This window comes from Salvelinus sp. IW2-2015, linkage group LG30, assembly GCF_002910315.2.
Source record: "Salvelinus sp. IW2-2015 linkage group LG30, ASM291031v2, whole genome shotgun sequence".
NCBI classification, from domain to species: Eukaryota; Metazoa; Chordata; class Actinopteri; order Salmoniformes; family Salmonidae; genus Salvelinus; species Salvelinus sp. IW2-2015.
In genome coordinates this window covers 16233551-16255211 of record NC_036869.1, presented here as the reverse complement: position 1 = coordinate 16255211, position 21661 = coordinate 16233551, and the positions used below count along the sequence as shown (strand labels likewise).

Genomic DNA, 21661 nt, shown 5'->3' with positions numbered 1-21661 from the left:
GATGTGCCTAATAAACTGACCAATGAGTGTATGTGGTAAGTGTGAGTGTGTGTGTGTGTGGCGTCAGTATGCATGTGTGCGCGTGTGTGTGTTGGGGTATCAGTGTAAGTATGTGTGAGTGTATGGGTAGAGTCCAGTGTGTGTGCAGAGTCAGTGCAAGAGAGTTAGTGCAAAAAATGTGTCTAGCTGATGGAATTTATTTATTTGTCTCCCTTGATGATGATATGGTTGTGTTGCCACATTAGATCGGACATTAATACACCCCCACCACAGACCGGGATTGGTGGATTTCTCCAGAAAGACATAATCCAGAGAATCCCATTACTTCTAAATCCCAAATCCTACAGAGATTCCACTCACAGTTGTCACTTCTGACCCACTGCAGTTCTTGTAGATCTTGGCACCAGCTTGTGGTTCATTTTGCGTCATTATTCACTGTCTTAGTGTGATATTCTAGGGGGAAGTGTGTGTTTGAGAGAAGATTGTAAGTATATACAAGGAGATGTAATTGGAGGGCAGATACTCAATTTACCTGTTTTTGTCGAGCTTTGCAGAGATTCTTCCTCCAGTTTACAGCTTAGACCGTGCTCTAGATAAGAACCATCTTTAACATAATTCTTTGTCAATGCATTTAATGAGGTGCAATCCCCTTTTCTTGGTGATTTAGGCAAAGCCGCCCCATTAAGCTTTCTGTGCCCCTCTCCATCTCTCACAAATTGGCTACCTTCCGACTCTCCCTCTAACCAATGCTTACCCCAATTTATTCCTTTCAAATCCATGATGGGAGTGTGCAAGTGCACACTTAAGAAGGAGGGGTGGAGTAGCCTAAACCTTCTCATCTTCTTTCAACCAATCAATTGATTCTTTCCTTTTGTTCTTCAGGTTCCCAATCTTGTGTTTTTGGCTGTTAGCCCCGAGGAGAAGGAGTCGTGGGTCAATGCCCTCAATACAGCCATCATCAAAGCCAAGAACCGCATCTTTGACGAGGTAGGTCAGTCACTCTTCTCCTCCCCCTCCCTGTCCCTATTTCGCTAGCTCTCACTTCTCCCCAGCTTTCTAGAGCTTTTCTTATTTTTCTCTCTCATTAGCGTGTCTCTCGTGCAACATTTATGAATGAAACCTCCAAATGCCCCCACAGCCAGCCCTAAAAAAATGTAACCTTGCAGTTACTAAGCACACTGTAAAATTGGTGAATTTGGACAAAATCTATCAATACGGGAAACACGTAAATTCAATCTCCCCAGGCGTGAATGAGAGATCAAAGTGTTTATATCTCGCTGACTCATCCATCTCCATCGGGAACAGAGTCCTTGTTAATGCTCCGTCCCTGCCGACTCCCACATGTTTTCCCAGTGCCTCGCGATCAAACAGTGGCTCACTCCCCATCACACACTATGGGGTGAAAATCCATCTTCCGTAGCTAGAGATCATCAAGAAGTGAGAATGAACTCTGCAGCATGTCTGCCGCCCTGATTGTAAGAATCCTCTGTCAACGCCCTACAATGTACTCTACTCTAATGTACATCATGTTCTGTACATTACAATCCCATAACTCTCCCTCCACAAATATACATTTCTGTTATGCTGATTGTCAAAAAAAATCACTCTATCTCTTTCTGATTGTCTCCATAGGTTACAATTGAAGAGGACAGTGTCCTGGTGCACCCTACACGTGATCGTGCCAAGATTCCCCATGCACGGCGCTTGCCCACCCGGGGACATCTCATGGCTGTGGTGGGTGTTGCTACCTTGGCTAACATTGACAATTCAGTTCCAAGTCAATATTATATTTTTGGAAGGCAAACAAGGAATTATACTGTTTGTATTGTAAGGATTATCCTGGTCTGTTGCGTCGAATGCTAAACTCTCTTGTGCTCTCCCTAGGCATCCACCTCCTCAGACGGAATGTTGACCCTTGACCTTGTCCACGAGGAAGATGACTCCACCCCAGAAGATGAGGAAGAAAGCTTCTGGGAAAATAACTTCAGGGTTGACCTATACAAATGGACCACAGGTCGTCAGCGTTCTGGCACAGACGTCTCCAAACTCTGTGTCACCACAAAGGACCTAAAGGTACCCAAGACGAGCAGCCTGCCTCACGGGAGCGAGCTCTCCTGGGACCGGGCGCACCATCTTGAGGCTCAATCCCATACCCCTCCACCAGGGAAGAGGTTCAATGCCCAAGGTAGGAGCCGCTGCGCCTCCATGGACGAGGTCCTTTCCTTGCGGCCAGTCAGGGGTGACCTTCACCCTCGCCCCATAGGTGAACCTGTCCAGCCTGTCGGGCCACTGCAGAGTCTTATCGCCCAGAAAATGCAGAGGGCTCAGGAACTGCTGGAAGAAATGCGATTGGAGGAACTGCAACGTGCAAAAGGCTTAGACTCGCCCTATCTAAAGGGCATTGACTCACCCCGTTTGTACCATCTAAGAGGCTCTGAGTCTCCTCACTCCAGGCCCTCAGGTTCACCTCGCAGTAAGAGTAGTGACCCTCCTCGTTTGAGGGTGAAAGACTCGCCTCGTTTGAGGGGGAAAGACTCGCCTCGTACGAAGGGCAAGAAGTCCCGCTCAAAAGGTACAGACTCACCCCATTCAAAGAGGGCTGACTCTCCTAATTTGAGGGGTAACAACTCTCCCCGTCTCAGGGTTACTGACTCGCCCTGTATGAAGGGTTTGGATTCTTCCAGTTTCAAGGAAACAGACTCGCCAAGTCTGAAGGGTTCTGACTCCCCACGTCTCAAGAACATTGGTTCACCCTTTTCAAAAAGTTTTGACTCATCAAGTCTGAAGGGTTCTGACTCGCCTCGCATCAAGGATACTATTCTGAGGGGTAAGGACTCGCCAAATATAATTGGTAAGAACTCCCCAAGTCTGAAGAGTATCGGCTCACCTTCTCTGAAAGGTGCTGACTCGCCCCGTGCTGACTCACTCCATAGTAAGAGTGCACACTCACTTCTCAGTGACTGTGATTTGGAGAGTAGACGGGCGGAGGCGGAGCGACTTCTGCAGGAGGCCGTCTCCTCCTGGCGCCAGGCTAAGGAGGTGCTGGACGAGGTGAAGGAGCTGCAGACGCAGTCACTAAACCGCCGCTCTGAAAAGAAGACAACAGACAGGCCCCCAACACCGCCACCGGACTATAGGCTGGAGGACGCATGCCTCTGTCGCCACCACAGCTGAAAAGCACGCTGGGTTGTCTCCAGCACTAGGGGCATGGAGTAAATACATTTTTGTCATGTTTTGTTGTCATTACATGCCAGTGTTGAAGTACAAAGCTTTTAGGCTTTATTGCTCCCTTTGCACTTTCCTATCTTGATCCTTGCATTCAGAAAGTATTCAGACCCCTTCACTTTTTCCACATTTTGTTACGTTACAGCCTTATTCTAAATGGATTAAATAAATGTGTTCCCTCATCAATCTACACATAATACCCCATAATGATAAATTGTTCAAATGTGCTTCCTGTTTCCATTGATCATCCTTGTTTCTACAACTTGATTGGTGTCCACCTGTGGTCAATTCAATTGATAGGACATGATTTGGAAAGGCACACACCTGTCTATATGAGGTCCCACAGTTGACAGTGCATGTCAGAGCAAAAACCAAGCCATGCGGTCAAAGGAGCAGAATTGTGTCGAGGCACAGATCTGGGGAAGGGTACCAAAACATGTCTGCAGCATTGAAGGTCCCCAAGAACACAGTGGCCTCCATCATTCTTAAATAGAAGTTTGGAACCACCAAGACTCTTCCTAGAGCTGGCCGCCCGGCCAAACTGAGCAATCGGAGGAGAAGGGCCTTGGTCAGGGAGGTGACCAAGAACACATAGGCATAGCTCCAGTTCCTCGGTGGAGATGGGAGAACCTTGCAGAAGAACAACCATCTCAGTAGCACCCCACCAATCAGGCCTTTATGGTAGAGTGTCCAGACGGAAGCCACTCCTCAGTAAAAGGCACATGACAGCCGCTTGGAGTTTACAAAAAGGCACCTAAAGGACTCTCAGACCCTGAGAAACAAGATTCTCTGGTCTGATGAAACCAAGATTGAACTCCTTGGCCCCAATGCCAAGCGTCACGTCTGGCACCGCTCATCACCTGGCCAACACCATCCATATGGTGAAGCATGGTGGTGGCAGCATCATGCTGGGGGGATGTTTTTTAGCGGCAGGGATTGGGAGACTAGTCGGGATCGAGGGAAAGATGAACGGAGCAAAGTACAGAGAGATCTTTGATGAAAACCTGCTCCAGAGCGCTCAGGAACTCAGACTGGGGCGAAGGTTCACCTTCCAACAGGACAATGACCCTAAGCACCCAGACAAGACAACGCAGGAGTGGCTTCAGGACAAGACTCTGAATGTCCTTGAGTGGCCCAGCCAGAGCCCGGACTTGAACCCGATCTAACAAATATGTGGAGAGACCTGAAAATAGCTGTGCAGCGACGCTCCCTATCTAACCTGACAAAGCTTGAGAGGATCTGCAGAGAAGAATGGGAGAAACTTCCCAAGCTTGTCACGTCATACCAAAGAAGACTCAAGGCTGTAATCACTGCCGAAGGTGCTTCAACGAAGTACTGAATAAAGGGTCTGAATACTAAATGGGATATTTTAATTTTTTTAATTTTTTCCCAAAAAATTCAAAACCTGTTTTTTGCTTTGTCATTATGGGGTATTGTGTGTAGATTGATGAGGAATAATAAAAAAAAATCAATTTTAGAACAAGGTTGTAACGTAACAAAATGTGGAAAAAGTGAAGGGGTCTGAATAGTTTCTGAATGCAGTGTGCTGTATACTAGTCAAATCAAGCTGAGCAAGTAATGAAATAATAATTTCATTATCACTGCCATTTGCTTTCTGATTTGAATAGGTTGGATGGACCTTAAACCCATAATATATTTTCTGTGCACTCATTTTTGTTCCCTTTGTCAATGGCTCTGTGGTCCACTGTGAATGGAGGGATGGGCTTCTGGGTTGTAGGAGCAGACCATGGCTCAATCCTGGTTCGTGGAAGAGTGGGTGACTCAGACAGAGGCATAAACAGGGCTAAGATCAGAGTTGCCGTGCCTCGGTAACGCTGACACCACCAGGGAAAGTAATGCTGCTCGTGTATTTACATTTATTATCCGCCAGAGGTGGATTAGGTTTCATTGGAAAATGCTTTGTACTGTAAACATAAACATTAGATGCTTTTTTATAATGGACGAATGGAACGTGTTTTCGCGGAAATTCATATGTGGAGAAGCTGCCTGGGATTGCTCTCTTTCGGTTAGCTTCAGTTATTGACAACTTGCAGTCAAGTCCAATGACCTTCAAAACATTAAGAATTTCCCCAGTCTCTTGGTGTCAGAAACCAAGTATTGTAGTTGTTGGTCTTCTCAGAGACCGAATACAAAGGCGATTTTTCTCTTACTGTGAGCGTGTCAGATAATGAACTAGTTCCTCATCCCTTCTCTGTCCTAAACTGAGCAATAGTATTCCAGGGACAGACTCAAGATGTCTGTTTACATTATGCAATCAAACTGACTAATGTCACCAATTGGATTCCCAACACTTATAGCTGAAACTCACGGACCACAAGGCCACTTTGATTGCAAGGATATTAAGTAGCTAACTACTTCGCTCTATTAAATTTACTTTTATTATTCTGGTCATGTAACATGGTCTCCTGCTTGTACTCAGAATGCCTCTATTGTTTTGGTTAATTGAGGTTCTATGATCTACAAAAGCCTGCATGTGAGTGATTCGGTGGCAGAGAGCAAGAGAAAGTGCTCATTAACTCTGATCAGCTTCTGAGGAGAAATGCTATTATGGGATTATAATTGCAGGCGTCATGTTGAGTCTCTGTAGCGTTCGTTACGATTCGAATCAAGTGGGCAGATGATTTCAACAGTTCTTCTGTCTCTTCCAAAAGGTGCACAGGGTAATCTCACATTTCATAGGCTTTCATTAATCATTTCATGAGGATCAGTTATTTTATGAGAGAGGGGATAATGAAAGCTTCTGAAACATTTTCAGGGCACAGAGATGTTAAACTTGGAGATATGAAGATGGGTTGGTCACACTGCACTATTTCATACCAAACTAGGGTGGAAATCAATGTTCTCAGTATCATGTCCTTGTTTAGTCACATGGTTAGCATTTCCTGCCATGTCATTGGCTGACTGCCAAAACATGATTCATAGGTCACTGAGTTGAAATTAAAATGCACAGTGCATCTAGGACAGGACAAACATCACCCCATTACACCAGGCTCACCTTACATACGGTTAAAATCAGTCATATATGATTGCGGTTTATTGGTTTATTTGATTATGTGTATGTGTCCCTTCAGCAGCAATTATATGCCCTTGATGCACATGACAACATGCAATATAGTAGGCCTAATGTTGATAACGAAAGAGATATCCACCACCGCTTTGTAATCTGAGCTAAGCCATAGACCAGTGTATAGCAACTCTGCCAGAAAGAAGTGAAAAGGCATTAACATGTCTCAAGCAATCTGCATAAATAGATTGTATTAACAGCAATTGTGAAATGACTAATGTATGTATAAGTGAAATAAATTATTTACACTGAATTCCCTTTGTCTTTCATCACTTTTAACTACGGGTTTGAGTCCCTTCGGTGCAGAATTTCATTTTTATCATTTTACCCATTAGGACTGATTTAAGTATTCAAATTTAATAATACATTATTACGAACGTGACTCACGGCTCCATCTTTACTGCGGTTCAATTCATTTTACCCCCCATCCATTTTGTACTAGAGGAGTGTTACTGCATGTTCTTGCCAGTAGCCCTGTTTACGCAGAGGGATTAACAGTTTAAAGGTTGTATGGTAGAGCAGATGTGACGGTGGAAGAATCATATCACCTGATTCCTTTGTGTGTGTGTGTGTGTGGGGGGGTAGATGAGTGTGGGTTGTGGGGGGAGTGGCTGCTCCGTGCTCCATTGTGACTCAATAACCTTGCAGCATCTGGCTATAGCTTGGCCACTGATTCAAATGGATTAATAATGACGCTCCAGTTATGGCATTAGTAATATTGGAGCCTGGAGCAAAAGTGCTACTGCCTGGCCCCTGTTTTCATCAGTTTATTTTATAGGAGAGGACTTCATAATAATAGATAAATATGACCCAAATGAATGGATGCAAAAGGACAGCTAGAGTACAGTAAGAGTAAACATAACATCAGACAGGTAGTTACTGTACACTATTGGAGCCAACAAGAGCAGGAATACTGAAGCACAACATCAGGCGTGTAGAAAAGAACCCAACAACAACATTGGTATGCAGGAGAGAGAAACATCATTTCCTCACGCAGTGCTCCACGTTGCCATGCTTGCCTCGAAGGAGAACGTGTTCGTTTGGAGTAGGGAGGTTACAACTTGCTCCTTGTCATGGCCCAGCGAGGGACGTTAGCAACAGCACTAAAAATACATCCTGCTTATTACAACCACAACATGACTAACCAACGGCACGTTCAGAAGCTGTATAGGAGGAACCAAAGCTCTGAAACTAATGCGTCGTTCCTTTGCAGATGAACGCACCGCGCACATGGTTGCTTATAAAAATAACATGACAACGAAAGGCTTTTAGGGACACAAGGGACTGAATATTTCAGAGGCAGTAAAGTGGGACTGCGGCGATAGGATAGCATGGTATCTCTGGAGTTATAAATCCCTTGATGTGGCTCAGCTGTGGGTCTGCTCAGCCGGCCGGTCCACTCACTTCAGACAGGCTAAGCATGTTCTAGTGTGCATTGGCTGACACTAGGCTTTAGGACTGAACTGAACTGAACAAATTGGATGGACAAATTTTACATACAGTATTTTATGGAAATGTTAAATGAGCCCCATTGAACACAAATTAAGGCCGGTCTACACACCACATGCCAGCAGCATACCACCCTGCATACCACTGCTGGCTTGCTTCTGAAGCTAAGCAGGGTTGGTTCTGGTCAGGCCCTGGATGGGAGACCAGATGCTGCTGGAAGTGGTGTTGGAGGGCCAGTAGGAGGCACTCTTTCATCTGGTCTAAACAAAGATCCCAATGCCCCAGGGCAGTGATTGGGGACACTGCTCTGTGTAGGGTGCCGTCTTTCGGATGGGATGTTAAACGGGTGTCCTGACTCTCTGAGGTCATTAAAGATCCCATGGCACTTATCGTAAGAGTAGGGGTGTTAACCCCGGTGTCCTGGCTAAATTCCCAATCTGGCCCTCAACCATCACGGTCACCTAATAATCCCCAGTTTACAATTGGCTCATTCATCCCCCTCCTCTCCCCTGTAACTATTCCCCAGGTCGTTGCTGCAAATGAGAACGTGTTCTCAGTCAACTTACCTGGTAAAATAACGGATAAATAAATAAAACATGAGGGACAGAGTTTTACTGTGGGTGTGTTGCAAATGTATTTCTTGCACTTGATGCATGTGTACTGTGTCTTCCTGTCCTTCTTTGGTCACACGCAGCGCTTCTTGTTGCTATCGGCTGCAATCTAGAATGATGAAAACACTTAGTTCAGGAATTTTACTAACATCTAACTCACTCACATATATAGTTACAGCAGGCCAAGGTAGGAGAGTCAGACACACACACATGCAACAACATCACTCACACTTACTTCCAGTATTGGAGTTGGTGGTTTTGTGGGTCAGGCGGATGGTTACCAGCATCCTCCTCCTGAATCCTCCTCACGATGGCTGCATAAGCTGGGGTCCTTGGGATAAGTTACCAATGACTTGCCCAGCTCCTTGAGAAAGAGCCGTCTCCTCTGGAGGTTCCCTCTGTTTCAATCTGGGTTCAACGCCATCCAGACAAACGCGTTGTACGCCGAGATGTCCAATATGTTGAAGAATATCACGAGTGGCCAGCGTAGGGTTCATCTTTTGCAGCTGTAGCCAGTCACCAGCATTGTCCACCCCTCCTTTTGTGGCATTGTAATCCATTATTTTTTCTGTTTTTTGATGTTCTTGGCCATAGATTCTCCCATCTCTATGCAGCGTACTCATGAGTACCACATTTTTGCCTTTCTTTGGCGCGTAGGACACTAGGGATGTGTCGGCGATGAACACAAACTTAAAGGAATTGATAGGCCTGTTCCGTGTATTCAACTGCTGAGGTGGGAGCTCTGGCTTGTTTTTTCGTACTGTTCCTACCATCGCCAGCTTCCTCTTGAGGAGCTCCTGTCCCAGCTTCTACGAAGTAAAAAAGTTAGCGCATTTGAGGTTGTGGCCACGGAGTCCCTGTGTCACGTCCAGGACAACCAGCTTCCCTTGATTCTTCTCAGGGGCTATTCCATCTGGCTTCCCCGTTTACACTTGCAAGTTCCACCCATTTGATGAAGCAGCATCACAGGCAGCCCAGATCTTGATTCCATATTTTGTGGGTTTAGACGGTATGTACTGCCTAAAGGGGCAGCAGGGGAACTTGCAAGTGGAAGGCAGGGGAAGGCGGTCCACCCACTTGTCCCACAATGACCTGATTGCAGCTAGCTTGTCTCTCTGCCGTCAAGCTGGTCTGTGTCTCGGTTATCGAAGCGGATAATCCTGGAAATAAGTTGGAAGTTTTCCAGAGACAGTGTTGCACAGAAAAGTTCTCTGCCAGTTTCTGCATCCCACAGGGATTCTGTGGATTCCCCATTGGATCTGAAAACACCAGCAAGGATAAGAACCCCAATGTATGCATGTACATGAGTTTGATCCATCTCCTTCCATCTCTTTAAAAAAAACACGCTTACCCTCCAAATTATTGCAGTCCAGAATGATTTTCTGAATGGTGTCGGGGATGAACAGTTCAAAAGAAGATTCTATGTACATCACATGAGTAACCGCCATCCGCGTCTGCCCTGGTTGCATCCTTATCACATTGGCAGCCATGCGGGGCGGCTCATTCCTTGGGCAAGAAGACCATCCAATTTCATTTTTTTATTTTTTTTATTCCATATTTCTCCTCCTGCAGGCTGCTGATGAGCTGGTTGCTGACAGGCTTGTCCTGGGGCTGGCTGAATCTACCAAAGTGGAAGATGTACCTTCCACACTAGCTTCTCTCTCTGCAAAAATTATTTCTACGGCCCCCTGAGCAGAGATTATTTTTGCCATACTGATTGATTGTGGTAAGGAACCACACACGCAAAGCAATTTATTTGTTGTGTCCCTCCCCCAATGTGCACCTGGCTGGGGTAGAGTGTGGGAAAATACTGCATTTTTACAATGTATTGAAATAATGTATCGAAATAATGTATTGTAATAACATTGTGCAGGTTCCCGCAAGACATTGTGTAGTTTCACACACTACAAAGGGTAAAGAGTTTGAGAAAAGCGGGAGACAGGCAGGGAGACAGGTTCTTTGTGCTATGTTGAAACAGCAGGCCCATGGAGGAGGAAGACAGCGGGAAGGCACACAGCAAACCTTTTTGTACAATTTTTACTTGTTTTCACCTACACACACACTTTCCCACACTTTTATTACCCTTGGGTATAAATGTGTAGGGGGGTGCACAGAGTGCACTCAATGAAAATGTGTTATTTTACATGTTCATGAGTCTCAGGTTGAATTTGAATTTTCTATTTTAGTACACATTGAAGATGGGTCCCACAGACCCAAACACCACACAAGGGTTAAAGTTCTTTCTGCACAGTAAAATTGCAGTAAAACTGCTATGGAGTCAGGGGAGGCAGGTAGCCTAGTGGTTAGAGCATTGGACTAGTAACCAAAAGGTTGCAAGATTGAATCCCTGAGCTGACAAGGTAAAAATCTGTCATTCTGCCCCTGAACAAGGCAGTTACCCCATTGTTCCTAGGCTGTCATTGAAATTAAGATTTTTTTCTTATTAACTGACTTGCCTAGTTAAAAAAATGTAACACTATTTTGGGGTTTATATGGTCCCACGCCCATTTATGTGTTAAAACTACCCTGGTTACGGTGTTGATATTGTTTTTGTTAAAACAACACTAAATTGAGTAAATATCCAACTCTGGGAGTTGCTTAAATGTAACACCAATTGATATTTGTCTACCTTCGATTTTACACTTTTCTGTGTTGTTTTGAATTAACAATCAACTACAGCAGAGTACATTTCTCTATCAGTTTACTTCCTTTGAGTTATATGGAATTATGGTCAGATTTGCCAATTGGAGGGTGAGGGAGAGCTTTGTATGCATCTCTGTGTGTGGAGTAAAGGTGGTCTAGAGTTTTTTTTACTCTGGCTGCTTTACTGTGACATGCTGGTCACTTTAATAACTCTACCAACATGTACATATTACTTCAATTACCGAGACACCGGTGCCCCCGCACATTGACTCTGTACCGGTACCCCCTGTATATAGCCCCGCTATTGTTATTTACTGCTGCTCTTTAATCATTTGTTATTCTTATCTCTTGCTTTTTGGGGGGGTATTTTCTTAAAACTGCATTGTTGTTTAAGGGCTTGTGAGTAAGCATTTTACTGTAAGGTCTACCTTTTGCATTTGGCGCATGTGACAAATAAAATTTGATTTGGTAGAAATGAGGTTTAAGTTTCCCTGCATTAATGTCCCCGGCCACTAGGAGCGCCGACTCTGGATGAGCATTTTCTTGTTTGCTTATGGATTTATACAGCTCGTTGAGTGCGGTCTTCGTGCCAGCATCGGTTTGTGGTGGTAAATAGACAGCGACCAAGAATATAGATGAAAACTCTCTTGGTAAATACTGTGGTCTACAGTTTATCCGTTTTCTTTTTTTTTTGTTAAATTATTTCTTAACACTTGTTTTTCTTAAAACTGCATTGTTGGTTAAGGGCTTTTGGTAATAATTTCACTGTAAGGTCTACACCTGTTGAATTCAGCACATGTGACAAATACAATTTGATTTGAAAACATGGATTGTACAATATTTGCCCATTATTCGTAAAAATAATTGTCAAGTTCTATCAACTTGGTTGTTGATCATTGCTAGACATTTACATTTACATTTAAGTCATTTAGCAGACGCTCTTATCCAGAGCGACTTACAAATTGGTGCATTCACCTTATGATATCCAGTGGAACAACCACTTTACAATAGTGCATCTAACTCTTTTAAGGGGGGGGGGGGGGGGGTTAGAAGGATTACTTTATCCTATCCTAGGTATTCCTTAAAGAGGTGGGGTTTCAGGTGTCTCCGAAAGGTGGTGATTGACTCCGCTGACCTGGCGTCGTGAGGGAGACAAAAGACAGCCATTATCAAGCATACCCCTAACATGATGCAGGCACCACCATTATCACCATTGTCATTTATGTTAGTATTGTGGAGTAACTACAATGTTGTTGATCCATCCTCAGTTTTCTCCTACCACAGCCATTTAACTCTGTAACTGTTTTAATGGTGAAATACCTGAGCGGTTTTCTTTCTCTCCGGCAACTGATTTAGGAAGGGCTCCTGTATCTTTGTAGTGACTCGTGTATTATTGATACACCATCCAAAGTGTAAAATTAATAACTGCACCATGCTCAAAGGTATATTCAATGTCTGCTTTTTTTTACCCATCTACCAATAGGTGCCCTTCTTTGTGAACCATAGGAAAACCTCCCTGTCTTTGTGGTTGAATCTGTGCTTGAAATTCACTGCTCGACTTAGGGACCTTACATAATTGTATGTGGGGGGGTACAGAGATGGGGTAGTCATTTAAAAATCATGTTAAACACTATTATTGCACACAGAGTGAGTCCATGCAACTTTTTATGTGACTGGTTAAGCATGTTTTAAATCAGTGACACACAATATCAATTTGATCCATTTTCAATTCAGGCTGTAACACAACAAAAACATGGAAAAGTCAAGGGGTGTAAATACTTTCTGAAGGCACTGTTCTGATCAATGTGAAGCATAAGATCAAAAACAATCAATGTACATGTGAAAACACAGATATTGTTACAAACTATTTTAAAAATCTACCTGCATCTAATGAGGCCCCTCCCACATCAGTGGATAACTCCATAGATTTAACTCCATGGCTCTGCTTACTCTTAATGGAGTTAAAAATAGTCCGTCCCAATGAACTCCAGATATCAACATTGACTCCAGGGAGTGTATAACTCTCTTGAGGGTTAAAATAACTCCCAGTAGAGTCAATTTAACCCAAAACATTTTCACACTTTTGTTAGAAGTTGATGTTACTCTTCAATAACACAAACCCCAAAGCAAATCAGGGGGAGGAAAATAGGTTTATTCAAAGAGGATAAATCACAGATGTTATACTGAGAGGTAGATGGTCATTCTCCCCTGTCCACAGTGATGTTCTCTCAGTTATTCTCTCCAGTGGTTCTCTCCCCAGAACAAAGGGACAGCATGTAGTTTTATAACCCAGCCCTAGCCTGTGGTTGACCAATTAGAATTCCTTGCAAAAAAACTAGCCAATGGCCAAATAACAAGTATCCTATTTCAGAAGACGTATTCCTCCCATGCGTCTGAACCATTGATCAATAATTCCCTATTACAGAAAAAACCCTATTTCCCTTAATCGTTATTACTCTATTGACTTCTCGTCCTTTTGACCTCTCGTCCTCTGTCTCTGCGTTGTGTATTTATCTTCCAAATATTCTTACACTTTGATTTCAACTGTCCTTTATTCACTGTGTGTTTAAGGTATTTTCTGACACAACTGGAGTGCTCAACTCCCTATCCACAAAGTTCTGTTGTGCAGATAGATTGATGTATATGAATGGGCATTTAGACACAGGTGCATTTATGGTGCACCTTTTAGAGCATGAACAAATATCAAATACTTCTGTTTGCGTTAACAAGCGGGCACCTTCTAATTTGTACTTCACATATTATGCTACATTGCACTCACACCACACTATCTGTTTCACACCACAGTATAATGGGTCATTTCGTTACCCCCGCTCTTCTCCCCATCGTCATAATTAAATAGTTAACTAATGGTTAAATCCAATAATAAATCAAAATAATCATCATATTATATTCTCTCAGGGATTTCATAGAGGTTATTATGCTTCATAGGCTGATTTTCCCATCCATCACAACCGAAATGGAGTACATCCTCTACCCACTGAAGTCGGTCAGGCATGCACATGCATTGAGTCACAGAGAAATCAAATGTGTTTCTGGAGCGTGGCGGTGGATCGATTGATAATGAGAGACTGGCTGCAAGATAGACAAACTAGTCCCAAGGTTCTTTAGACTCTTTAAGCTCTTCTCACATGGCGTCTCTTATCATTCACATAAACCTATTTCATAGCACGATTCAACCTCGTTTTTTTCAGGTGGCAAAAACCCTTGAGTTGTGAATTTCATATTACACCTTTGATACATAGGTTGAACAATGATAGTACTTCTGGTGCTAGCCTTGAAGTTTGTAGCACAGCTTTTGTCACTGAAATGTACAGGCTTTAAACTCAAACCTCTACAGTCAGCTGAGGTCCTGTCTCCTCATGTAGAATTCATGAGCTACAGATTGCCTAGTCTGTAACTATAGGTTTACCATTGAAGAGACAGAATTTAGCATCCCTTGCTATTGGTAGTTGTTTATTGACTAGACAGTTGCTATCACTTTTAAATAAGAAGTCTTCACCTCACCCGACTTCCCTATGTAAGTACGTTCATCTCTGATTAATGTTTTGTTAATCCCTTTTCGAAGGGGCTGATAGCAGGCCTGGGGAGATACCAGGTGGGGTCCAGTGTGGTAATTGGGTGTGGGAGGGAGAAGAGCGTAGTGATTACACCAGGGGGTTCCCAGGGCAATGGTGGCAGGGGACTCTTCGGGGTAGTAATGGAGGGGCGGGGGGGTCACTAAGGGCTTTGTCCCTTAGTGACCCGTTGGATCATGTTGACATTTTGGCTGTGATTAACATACCCCTAAGTGGTATCTCGAATCACATGCTGCTTTTTTACATTGCTATAAGCATTATGTATTACAAGTCTTAGATTTAATGAACCGTTATCTGCTTGAGTGCAGCTTGAGTGCAGTGTGCATTAGGGTACACTTACATGTACGTGTGTCCATATGAACAGTAGTCTTCAGGATTAGTAATTTAAGTTTTATCCACTGTTAAACAGGAAAACAGTTTTGTCTTAGTCTTGCTATGCTGTGCACATCACGAAACAAATTTGCAACTGTAGGTCTATGGTGTGTGTATCTCTTGGTACTGAAATAGGGATTATGTAAGTGAAAAAATATATAGTTAATTGTAAAGGGATTGGATTGAATGTTAAATATACTTGCATTCTGAAGTAGGCTACTTAGGCTGCGTTGAGACAGGCAGACAAATTCTGATATTTGTTTGACTAATTGGTATTTTGACCAATCACATCAGATCTTTTTCAGAGCTGATCTGATTGGTCAAAATTATTTTATATAATTTTTACATCAGCAGTTGTTATACAGGGCTTTACAGATACCCAGCCTAAACCCCAAAAGAGCAAGCAGTGCAGAAGCACAATGGCTAGGGAAAAACTCCCTAGAAAGGCAGGAACCTAGGAAGAAACCTAGAGATGAACCAGGCTCCTACGTTCAAATGTTCAGAGATTGACCAGCAGGGTCAAATAATAACCACAGTGGTTTTATAGTGTGCAGCAGTTCAACACCTGAGGAGTAAATATCAGTTTGCTTTTCAGAGAGAGAGCGAGTGAGAGAGAGAAGTGAGTCATCATTTGGTAAATGCCTGGTAGCTACAGCAGGTCAAAACAGCAGGTCTGGGACAAAGTAGCACATCCGGTGAAACAGGTCCGGGTTCCATAGCCGCAGGCAGAACTGGATTGGCAGCACGACCGGGTGGACTGGGGACTGTTGATGTATTTGGTTGTAGGTTTATTTAATGTCACATCATTTAAAAATATTCGTATTGTTAGAATATGATTCAGTTATTGTCTGGACATTGAGTTGGCAAATACAAGGTCTCTGGTTTGATCCCAGCTGCTATCCACAACATTTGCTACAGTTTGGAAGAATATCAGACCATGATAAACCATCTATGCCAAAAAACAACAACATCTATACAGTACCTGAACCTCAGGTGTTGAGTCTCTCTCTCCTTCATTCAACAAACCCCAGGGTAAGACAGGCGGCAACAGAGTGGTTACAGTGCCCCCCATGGGTTAAGACAAGTACAAACATGCCAGTGAGCTCAGGCCTCAATACTCATCCATAAACATAAACTTCACACAAACAAATTTAGGCAATGACTATATAAGTATACGAAAACCCAAGCAAAAAAAGTTAACTTGTGAAAGTAATTAGCCTAAAAACTAACCTTCACTATAACAATCAAAACGCAAACAATCTCTGGATGAACAGATGTTTCTGTATAATTGTACATGCACACAGATGTATGATCTTAATTTGATCACCCTGTTGCAGGAGAACTTTCCTACAATGCAGGAAATGTTTAACTTGTAGTGTACAAAGGCTTCTGAAGTTTGTAATTTCCACTTTAAAATGTAAGACTTGATATCCTTTTCGAAAAAGGTATCAAGCCCTACAAAAATGTCCATTAAACATAGTCCACATAATATTTCACATTTCTTGTTGCTGCAGGATTATTTTCCTGCTGTGGCAAACTGTCTCAAATGAAGATCCTACATCTGTACACAGAGAGGGTATCGTTTCACTGGATGCTTACGTTCGTTGGAAGACATAAAGTAAAGGGGGCTGACCGGTCAGCACAGCAGTGTATTCAACTGGCCTCTGGTTGTCTGATGCAGCAGCTGTGCCGTGCAGCTCCCCACACATTGTCTGGATATCATTACAGAGAATATCAGGTTTATCCAGTGTGCCTACGATGCAGGAGGCTGTTACATAAGCCCATTCCATCTTCAGCTTCATAATGTAGCAAAACTGGCTGAATATGGTGTAGTTTTTGTGTATGTGTATTTGAGTGCATTGGTGTGATTGAGTGTGTGTGTGTGTGTGTGAGACGTGTATGTGTGCATTAGTGCACAGTAGTGTCCAGGCGTGTGTAAGTGGAATGCGTGTCACAGCATCAACTAAGTAGATGTTTTTCTTCCTCTGGACAGGCGTTTTGTGTGTCTGGATTGTAGTCAGAAAGAGGGATGATGACTCCTGATCCTTTAAGACCCACTTCACTGAAGAGGTCGTCTCCTCTGAGAGGTCAAAGGTTCAAGCTGTTGTTCCCCTGTTTTAGAAACAACAGTCACCCTACTGTGCTTAGGTTTACTTAGTAATTAATGTGGGAATTTACAGTATGTGTGCATGTATGAATCTAATACAGACTGTCTGCAAATATTTTTGGCAATACTGGTGTGTGTGTGTGTGCGTGTGCGTGTGTGTTTCTTGCGTGCGTATGTGTGTGAGTGCTAAAGCCTCTGTTACTCAACCAGATGTGGCTGATCTGAATATGGACCCATTTTTTCACTTCTTTAGCTGGGTCAAATCAGGCCTTAGATAACACAGGAAAGCAAAGCAATCATCTTTTACCAGCGCGGGTTCCAATGAGCCAGTGCTGACTGACGCAGTCATACCAAAATAAAGATTTAAGCTGAAGATAATGTCATATAATGGGCTTAAAAAGAGTATTGGTAGCTATAAACTTAAAATATCTTTAATGTGTAGTGCCAAAAGAAAATCTAAGGTCCTTGATGAATCAATTAATATACTTTTAATAAATATAGCTGCTAAATAGGAAGAATATTTTAAGTGAAATACAAAAAACCTTACATGATTTTGTTCATCTCTACTAGTGAGATGCTATTAGGGCATTGACAGGCAGACATTTTCCCACTCCCCTCAGACAGTCCAAGGGGATAAAAAAAACGAGAATCACAGGCAACAACAGAGCAAAATACATCAAACAAATGTATTTGGACTGGATAAAGGAGAACCTGGGATGACCCACAACCTTTCATGTCAATATTGTTTATCAAGCCTGAGCAGCAAAACCCAAACACCTTTGCACTTGTTTATGGTCACAAGTTCACTACCCTTTACACAGACAAAACTACAAAACAGAACGGATGCTATTTGAGTTCAATTTATGCAAAACATCAAGGCAAGGCTTATCACCAGCTGCTTTGATATCAGAAGTGGTAGCCATCAGTTACAGTACTGACCATTATGCCATCTAGTGGGACAGTAAAGACAGTGCTGTATGCGCTTAATTCTGGATTCAGTTTAGTTTGTTTTTAACATGGAACTCACTCCACAGTTTTCAACAATGTTTAGCAATACTGTATTTCACTTGCTGTTATGGCGTTTCAGGAGAAACGCATTTATTAAATGAAATATACTGTTACAGTTCCTGAAATGTATGAAATGAATAGAAGAACTGTAGAACTATATCAATTAACTTGTCAGTTGTGTCGGGAGTCAGCTTTAGTCTGGGCTATCTCAAGGAGAATGAGGTTTTACAGATACAGTGCAGACTGCTGATGGGGGTGGGAAAAAATTGCTGTTATATGACACCATGGCGATGGCTGCCAACATACTCATGTTTGCAATACAGAAATGATCGGAATGCCACGAAGAGGTAACGTATTTTAGGAATGATGATCCAAGGAGGCAAGGCATAACTGAAATTTATGCAGAACCTCACTTCAAAGGATTTGGTGTTTATGAAGTCAAAGTGTCCAGTCTAAAGGAGAGTCGGCACTGAAAATGGGACTGATAGGAATACAAATTCCATACAAATCTTATCAACTAGTTCATGTTTAGATGTCTAGACATGTGCAATTATCATCAGTGTGGAACATTGTTTTTCTAATTCTGGGTGGCCATCCAAGGACTTAGAATCAATGTTAGAGGGGGGCTGAACGTCCTGATTTGGCCTTATTTTTCAACTTGGTCATTAAGAAATGCAGCGGCCATGACTGAAGCCAGTCATGTATCTTGTGTGTGTGTTTACACGTGGCAAGCCTTTGTATATTCACTCTGCCAAAACAGTTCACAATTACAGTCACTCACCCTTCTAGATAACTTGAAACAGTCTAACCAGGTCTTGTGTCTTGATGTCGCCTAGTGCTAGCCTACTTCTTTCGCCAATTAGCTTCAGCAGGCTAGTGGTGATCATGGCCAAATTGGTTTGACATTGGATAGCCTCTGTAGCTAGTTACGGACCGTCAATAAATTACACAATGTAAATGGGACAATATTTTCATGTTGCACATCTTTTATGCTTTCAATATTTATAGATGAATTTCTACCATTTATAGTTGGTTTGAGGTTTTTAAGTCATTGAAATTTGGAGCTATTGACATTTTTAAATATTGTCCCTTGTACATTGTGTAATTTACTGATGGTCCCTTACTAGACCCATAGGGATATTGAATATCAAGCCAAATTGACCATTGCATTACAATCAGGTATCTTGCATCTTCACTCAGAATTGATGATTACTTGGGTGCTGCCAGCTGTGGGCATTGAAATAACCCAACCGAAGGAGAACTTGTTACAGTACCCTTCATTCCGTGACATACACTACATGACCAAAAGTATGTGGACAACTGCTCATCGAACATCTCATTCCAAAATCATGGGCATTAAAATGGAGATAGTCCCCCCTTTGCTGCTATAACAACCTCCACTCTTCTGGGAAGGCTTTCCACTAGATGTTGGAACATTGCTGTGGGGACATGCTTCCATTTAGCCACAAGAGCATTAGTGAGGTCGGGCACTGATATTGGGCGATTCGGCCTGGCTCGCAGTCAGCATTCCAATTCAACCCAAAGGTGTTTGATGGGGTTGAGGTCAGGGCTCTGTGCATGCCAGTCAGTTCTTCCACACCAAATCTCGACAAACCATTTCTGTATGGACCTCGCTTTGTGCACGGGGGTATTGTCCTGCTGAAACAGGAAAGGGCCTTCCCAAAACTGTTGCCACAAAGTTGGAAGCATAGAATCGTCTAGAATGTCAGTGTATGCTGTATCGTTAAGAATTCCCTTCATTGGAACTAAGGGGCCTAGCCTGAATCATGAAAAACAGCCCCAGAACATTATTCGTCCTCCACCAAACTTTACAGTTGGCACTATGCATTGGAGCAGGTAGCGTTCTCCTACATCCGCCAAACCCAGATTCGTCCGTTGGACTGCCAGATGGTGAAGCGTAATTCATCACTCCAGAGAAGGCGTTTCAAATGTTCCAGAGTCCAATGGCGGCGAGCTTTACACCACTTTAGCCGACGCTTGGCATTGCGCATGGTGATCTTAGGCTTGTGAGCAGCTGTTCGTCCATGGAAACCCATTTCATGAAGCTCCAGACGAACAGTTCTTGTGCTGACGTTGCTTCCAGAGGCAGTTTGGAACTCGTTAGTGAGTGTTACAACCAAGGACAGACGATTTTTACGCACTACAGCACTCTGCGGTCCCGTTCTGTGAGCTTGTGTGGCCTACCACTTCAAGGCTGAGCTATTTCCACTTCACAATAGCAGCACTTACAGTTGACTGGGGCAGCTCTACCAGGGACGAAATGTGACATCCTATGACGGTGCCACATTGAAAGTCACTGAGTTCTTCAGTAAAGCCATTCTACTGCCAATGTTTGACTATGGAGATCGCATGGCTGTGTGCTCAATTTTATACACCTGTCAGCAACAGGTGAGGAAATAGCCGAATCCACTAATTTGAAGGGCTGTCCACATACTTCTGTATAAATAGTGTAAAAAAATGTCCTATCATCTCGCAAATCCAGGTTTTGGACAAGACTGACTTTATGACCAAAATGATCCTATTTACACATATGTTTCTGACTCATATCGGTTGCTTTTTAGGAGCAGTCTTTAAGTTTTCTGTGTCAGATTATTTCTGTGGCTTCTGTTATTGATAGAGGAACATCTGAGGTGTTTCTTTCTATTACCAGTAAAACAGCTATTCTCTTAACAAGTCTTTAGCAGTGTGCCTAAATTATCTGAATTAACTGGAAAGGTGAAAGCAATACGGCATCATCCCCATCACTAGCCATGCCACAATAAGGCTTGGAAGGGATAATAGCAGTACTAATCCCCCACTCCATCTGCACAGCACTAAGCAACCTAAAACCAGTATAATAAATCGTTAATGGCATGTTCCACAGCCCTTCCATCTCTGACATAACCCGTAAACCCAACCCTCTTCATGTCCAGTGTGCTCCACCTACCAAGACCTCTCTCATGAATTCTTAATGCCTGTGATGCCCAGCAGATGGCAGCTGTGGGTGATATTAGAAAACAAAGCCAGCAGACTGTGTTCGTGAGGAACTAACTCATACGCCACGGTGGCCCAAGGCCTTATGGGTTCCATTACACTCACACTCCTCACATCTCACTGAATACCTTTAAAATATATATAGTTTTGTGAGTTTGGTCCAGCCAATGTAATATGCTGAAATTCTCACTCCTTTGGTCACTTGTTGGTAAATTGTACATCATTGCTACATGTGGTATAATGTCCCTTCTACTGCCTAGCAGTGAATGACATTTGTGTAGTTAGGTAATCATTTTCTGAAGACAAAAAACTATCAATACATTTCAAAGCATTTTCTTTTTCTGTTCATATTTTTTTAATCAAAACTCCTCTTTTAAGATGTTTACAGCACACAAAACACCAAACACATAACTTGTCACAACAGTCAAGGATGGAAAATAATCTATATTGAGTGTGTTGGGTCAGACTTTGGCCCCTTGACCTGTGCTTTATATTAAAACAAAATGACAACTTTTATATAAAAAAAAAAAACATGAAACACCAAACGGTTGGAACTGAAACTATTTACATA

The 21661-nt window shown here is 42.9% G+C and overlaps 1 protein-coding gene across 1 annotated transcript in view; it reads left to right on the top strand.

Annotated features, from left to right (window-relative positions):
* The window catches only part of plekho1a (pleckstrin homology domain containing, family O member 1a), a 29194-nt gene extending 22631 nt beyond the window's left edge, over positions 1-6563 (top strand). Inside the window, exons 4-6 of the mRNA XM_023975604.2 lie at positions 883-987; positions 1633-1734; positions 1885-6563. Coding sequence (XP_023831372.1) covers positions 883-987; positions 1633-1734; positions 1885-3174 — 1497 coding nt within the window. The 3' untranslated portion in view covers positions 3175-6563. The remainder of the gene's footprint in view (positions 1-882; positions 988-1632; positions 1735-1884) is intronic.
* Positions 6564-21661: the final 15098 nt, after the last annotated feature.